Source organism: Gavialis gangeticus, unplaced genomic scaffold (genome assembly GCF_001723915.1).
Source record: "Gavialis gangeticus isolate Ggan-Ray unplaced genomic scaffold, GavGan_comp1, whole genome shotgun sequence".
In the NCBI taxonomy this organism is placed as follows: domain Eukaryota; kingdom Metazoa; phylum Chordata; order Crocodylia; family Gavialidae; genus Gavialis; species Gavialis gangeticus.
The window spans coordinates 3,749,524-3,755,669 of NW_017729012.1; the positions used below are offsets into that span (position 1 = coordinate 3,749,524).

Sequence of the window (6,146 nt, forward strand, 5' to 3'; positions counted from 1 at the left end):
AAAGTAGAGGAATGGTTTGAAATCACTAAACTGAGATTGACTGCAAAATTCTACTTGCATCTAGGAAAACTCAAATGCCCGTGTATAAAATGAGACTTAATTGGCTAGGCAGTAACAGCATAGAAGAGAAACCGGGGATTGTAGTAGACCACACTGAATCGGCCAACAGTGATGCTGAGAGGCGTTAACTGAATTGTTGCATGCGTATCATGGCATGTAATTATTCTTTTCTTCTAGGAACAGGAAGGATATATTAGCTGGAGTAATGGTTCCAGTTTTGGTTACCATCATTTAACAAAGGTGCAGACAAATTGAAGGGAGTCTGAGGAGAACAGCCTAATAGCAAGTGGTTTGGAAAATGTGACCTTGAAGGGAAGAGTTTGTTAGTCTATAAAAGAGGGGCCTAAGGAGGATGTAAGACTTCTGATACTGGAAGGTTGTCAGAAAGAGGATGGTGACCCAGTTGTTCTCTATGTCCACTGATGGTAGTACACGTAGTTGGCTTAGTTTGTGGCGAAAGAGATTTGAGGTTAAATGGTGTAAAATGTTAAAGGTGGATAAAGCACTGAAGTAGGTTAATGAGGGGAGTTGTGGGAGCTCCTTTTCACTGGAGTTTTTTAACGGTCTTTATATAAAGTTCTTCATATAAGGGTCTGTGTGGGATAGTCTGGATATCCTTGGTCCTGCCTTAGACCAGGAGATAGAATAGATGAGCCTTTCAGATCCTTCCAGCTTGGTATTTTTATGATTTCTGTAAATGCAGGGCCTGTTGGTAAAGTTCAGATTCCAGTATGATAGGTAATTGTCTTAGAATCTTTGAGTCATAAAAATCTCATGATACTGGAATAGTTCTGGTTTTTGTGTTTTGGTTTTATGTGGGGGGTTTTTTTGTTTTACTGACCTGGATGTAAGCTTACGTTTTAGGATTTACTTACTGAAAGACCGTTACAATATGGTCTGTTTTTTGTTATTTGCTCTCTGTGTTGAAATAGAGATCCCACTTGAACCATGCTCTCTCTCGCTCTGTTTATTTTTCCTCTTCAGGTTACCGAAAGTCTTCACAAGACAATTGTGAAGAGACGAATGTCTCATGTGAGTGGTGGAGGGTCCATTGACCTCTCTGACACAGATTCTCTTCAGGAATGGATCAACATGACGGGGTTTTTATGTGCTCTTGGGGGAGTTTGCCTACAGCATCGTAGCAATGCAGGATTAGCAACCTATAGTCCACCGATGGGCCCAGTCAATGAGCGCAAAGGCTCCATGATATCTATGGTGTCCACTGATGGAAATACAGAGACTCCTGTTAGCAAATTCTTAGATCGATTATTGTCCTTAATGGTCTGTAACCATGAGAAAGTGGGACTTCAGATACGGACTAATATTAAAGATCTAGTGGGTTTGGAATTGAGTCCAGCACTTTATCCAATGCTGTTTAACAAACTGAAGAATACCATTAGCAAATTTTTTGACTCTCAAGGCCAGGTAAGAGTTGAGATGTTATCACGTTTTTATTTTATTGAAAAACATATTGTGTTAAAAATGACAGTTGTTTGAGAATGTGTATACAAGGAACCAAATCAATATTTACTTATTCTGGGGAAATTCTGTTTATATTTTTATTGACTAAATTTCTTGATACCTTAACCGTAGTAAGTAGGGGAATTCTTCCGAGTAGGTCAGTCGGAATAAATACCTGCAGCGGTTAAGATACCTACTGTACAATAATAGAAATATTTATTAGTACTATTTTACACTTCCCTTAGTTATTTTTTGTACAACATGTTTGAAGATGTATGGCTTGGTGTCTTGTCTCTCTAGGTTTTGTTAACTGAGACCAATACACAATTTGTCGAGCAGACCATCGCTATAATGAAGAACCTACTTGATAATCATACTGAAGGGAGCTCAGAACATCTGGGACAAGCTAGTATAGAGACAATGATGCTAAATCTAGTCAGGTAAGATCCCATACATGTTCTCATTGTTTAAAGTTTGTTCCTCGGACAGTGGGTTTCTTAGTCTTTCCACCTCAGCCATGGTCTGTAGAGGGCAGTGGCAGCAATACAGCAAGCTGATCCTCAGCCACTTGGCTGCACTCGAAGTTAAAGCTACTGGGGAATGTGTCTCATTTATATGATCGACTAGTGGATAATTGAGTACAGTGTTGTGAAACACTGAACAGTTCACCCTGATCCTTGGGAACCCCATGACATAAGCCTCCCCTTGTGCTGATGTGAGTACTAGAGTCCAGCTCAAAGTTCAGAGTCCCATCGGTCAGATATATCTCGGCAGAGAATTTTCCTGCATCATTTGAAATCTTCATTAGGCATCCCAAGCTGGTTTAAGGGCCCCTATACACTGAGTGGAAAATCAGCCCCGAATATTTAATAACTAGTTATACAAGTCTAATTCTGGCTGGAATAAAAAAAATGCACAGAAAATAATACAGAGAGTCCTCGACTTGCAACATTTCAAGTTGCAACATTTCGCACGTACAACTTTTATAAATTGACACCCAGTTTCAACTTTATGACGTCAGTTTCGACTTACAATGCTTGATCCAATGCAACGCCACACCAGCGAACAAGTTTGCTGCGTCGCTCATCTCCCTGGAGAACATCTGTCCAAACTTCCTTGGGCACTTTCTTTAAGAAAGCAGACAAGACTGCAGAAAAACTTGCAGCCAAGACTCCTGAGAAGACTCCAGCCAAGAGCCCTTCAAAAAGTCCAGCAGTCACCTCAAAGAAGTCCTTCCAAATCAATATGATTAATGTATTTATATTGTAAATAGCAATGTAGCTATATTAGTAATCTATAATTGATTGAGTACAAAATTCTGGGGTATTTTTGGTGAACATCAGGTATCGGGCCTTGGTTCAGGAACCAATTCTCTGTTTATAACATTGTTTCTTGTGAGAAAATTGGTTCCGAGTTGCAACATTTCGACTTAAGACACGGTTTTCAGGAACCAGTTGTGTCCTAAGTCTGAGGACTGCCTGTATACGTTATTTATTTTAGTTACTGTATTCTGGCACTGACAGTTAGGATGAGATTCCCCAGATGCATGTGGCTTTTTTAAGTCTTTGCTTACTTTCACAGATACGTGCGTGTCCTTGGCAACTTGGTACATGCGATTCAAATAAAAACTAAACTCTGTCAATTAGTGGAGGTAATGATGGAAAGGAGAGATGATCTTTCATTTTGCCAGGAGATGAAGTTCAGGTGAGTATTTGATTATAGCAATTCCCATATAAATATGCTCTGTAAATAAACGAGCCAACTTCGTGCTGTTTGGGGCAATGCTTACGTGCAGAGAAAGAGGAGAGATGAGATGGGATAGGATGGCTCTTTTTTTCACCTTTTTAACGAACATAACTCACTAGTTTGGTTGGTTTTTCTGCATTGAATTATTTGTGCCACAGGGGTCAGGTAGCCTGGAACTATGCCGATGCAGAGTTCAGTGGGATGCAGATGCCAGTTTGTAGATGTGATCAGTACCAGGACATTTACTAAACTGAGTTAATCTAAGGTTGACAGTTCATAGGCTTTTCAAAGGTAAATTTAACCATTCAGATGATGCCCGCAACCATATTAATCTTTTGTCAGATTACTATCGGTTTTCTGTGCTCTGATATTTCTTACAGGAATAAAATGGTGGAGTATCTAACAGACTGGGTTATGGGCACGTCCAATCAGGCAACAGATGAAGATGTAAAATGTCTGACGAGGTAAGAACGGATAATACTGTACTGCTAAAAGCACTAAGGTGTCTCAGATCTCATTTGTTTTGATGATGATATTTAATAACACTGCAAGAAGCTGTTGGTATTTCCTTCATGTAAGGAGGCTCAAAAAAAATCAGTATGGTAAAGACACTTTTTAGCTACAGTTAGATGTATGAGAAAAAGTGAACTGATGCTACTTTGAAGAGAAGATTGTCATGCAGCATGCTAATAGCTACTTCTGCTTAATTAAAATTTTGATTTCTTAATTTTACATTCAGAGATTTGGACCAGGCCAGCATGGAAGCAGTGGTTTCTCTTCTTGCTGGGCTTCCACTACAGCCCGAAGAAGGAGATGGTGTCGAGTTAATGGAAGCAAAATCCCAGTTGTTTCTTAAGTAAATAATACTTTTTAACTATTTCAATTATAGGGCAGCTAAAGGCAAATATAGTACATTGATTTTAATAGAATGAGATTTTCCTTATTTTGAACGAGTTAATCTATAAATGTTACTTTTTATTTTAGATATTTCACTCTCTTTATGAACCTTCTAAATGATTGTAGTGAAGTTGAAGATGAAAGTGCGCAAACAGGTGGCAGGAAACGTGGCATGTCTCGAAGACTGGCTTCACTGCGGCACTGTACCGTTCTTGCAATGTCAAATTTACTCAATGCTAATGTGGACAGTGGCCTTATGCACTCAATAGGTAATGTTGCTAGAGCCAGCTCTGAATGAATGCACATACAATGAGGCATGAACTTTTAATTACAATGTCATACACATCTTTATTTAAGAGTTTACTATGTTGTTATCTTGTTAGGCTTAGGTTATCACAAAGATCTCCAAACAAGAGCTACGTTCATGGAAGTCCTCACCAAAATCCTACAACAGGGTACAGAATTTGATACACTCGCAGAAACGGTACTAGCAGATCGATTTGAGAGATTGGTGGAATTGGTTACAATGATGGGTGACCAAGGAGAACTACCTATTGCCATGGCTTTGGCCAATGTGGTGCCTTGTTCACAGTGGGTAAGCTGTTTCATGCTTCGGGTTTAACCTCTGTAACTCCCACAAAAAATCACTACATAAGACTCAATGGTGAACTTAGTGCTCTGCCAGTATAACAGTAGGTATAAACTGGCAGATTTGGTTATCCAGTTATGCCTTTCTTTATTAGTACGTGGCCTTTTCTCAATTTTTTCTCCAATAGTAAATTGGGTTTGATTTGTTGGGGTCTTCATTTGAAACTAAAGCATGATGGTAGGTTTTTGACTAGTGTGTGGAAAAGTGACTGTGAGCGCATTCATATAATTATAACATTCTTCTTCAGGCCTGGGGTTTTTGTAACCAGTGTGCTTTTTACCTGGGCTTCATGTTTATACACCATTTGAATCTCTGGGCCTTCTCAGCCACCCTTATATTTTGGCATGTTTTGAGTGTGAAATGCGGAGGGCATACATTCTTAAATTTAAGGTTTTCCATGATTTCACAGCAGAGTGTTTGTACTAGCATATGCTGTTTGGTAGCTTTTCATGGTTTAGCCCCTCTCTGCTCTCACACATAGATTGACATCTTCATTACTGTCTTTAAGGATGAACTAGCTCGTGTTCTGGTCACTCTTTTTGACTCCCGGCACTTGCTGTACCAGCTGCTCTGGAACATGTTTTCTAAGGAAGTTGAACTGGCAGATTCCATGCAGACTCTCTTCAGAGGAAATAGCTTGGCCAGTAAAATAATGACTTTCTGTTTTAAGGTATGTTACCTGGTGTTTAGATTTCTGTTTTATTTAAAGAATAACATGAAAAAATATATTCATGCAGAAAGACAAAACTGCTGATGTGTTGCATTAACCTGTGTGGGTGAAAACTTGTCTATATAAATTTGGGTGATTTTTGTTGAAAGTCCATCTATAGTCCATACAGTTGTTGAATTCTTTTTGAGCACTAGGCAGGTTGAGATGGAGGTATTTATAAGGATACACTGTAAAAAAGAGGCCCATTCAGTTGTTAGATACTAACAGAATTTGATGATTTATGCTTTCATTTACTACAAGGGGGAAATAATGAACGGAAAAAAATGCAGCTGGTATATTAATCTTCGTGTCTTTTAGCATTGCAAATTATTGTTGTGGCTCGAGTTACGCTAACCTGGTTATCCGTTCTGATTTACTTTATCGATAGGTTTATGGTGCAACGTATCTGCAGAAGCTGCTGGAACCTTTATTAAGAACTGTGATCATGTCCCCTGAATGGCAGCATGTCAGCTTTGAGGTGGATCCTACAAGGTTTGAGATGTGAAGTGTTCTTAATTATCTGCAAAACTCTCTCCTGTTTGTACTAATAGCACAAGGTTCCTGTTTGCATATTTGGTATCTTTCCCCCTTTTCACAGCTCTGTTTGGTTCCCCTCCCCTCATT

General features: G+C 39.1%; 1 protein-coding gene across 3 annotated transcripts in view; it reads left to right on the top strand.

The window, feature by feature from the left end:
• NF1 (neurofibromin 1) overlaps positions 1 to 6,146 on the top strand; it is a 197,194-nt gene that overhangs the window by 67,449 nt on the left and 123,599 nt on the right. For all 3 annotated transcript variants that reach the window (XM_019511060.1, XM_019511058.1, XM_019511059.1), the window contains exons 22-30: positions 1,045 to 1,485; positions 1,822 to 1,961; positions 3,103 to 3,225; positions 3,648 to 3,731; positions 4,007 to 4,123; positions 4,252 to 4,433; positions 4,548 to 4,759; positions 5,322 to 5,483; positions 5,911 to 6,014. In XM_019511060.1, coding sequence (XP_019366605.1) covers positions 1,045 to 1,485; positions 1,822 to 1,961; positions 3,103 to 3,225; positions 3,648 to 3,731; positions 4,007 to 4,123; positions 4,252 to 4,433; positions 4,548 to 4,759; positions 5,322 to 5,483; positions 5,911 to 6,014 — 1,565 coding nt within the window. The remainder of the gene's footprint in view (positions 1 to 1,044; positions 1,486 to 1,821; positions 1,962 to 3,102; positions 3,226 to 3,647; positions 3,732 to 4,006; positions 4,124 to 4,251; positions 4,434 to 4,547; positions 4,760 to 5,321; positions 5,484 to 5,910; positions 6,015 to 6,146) is intronic.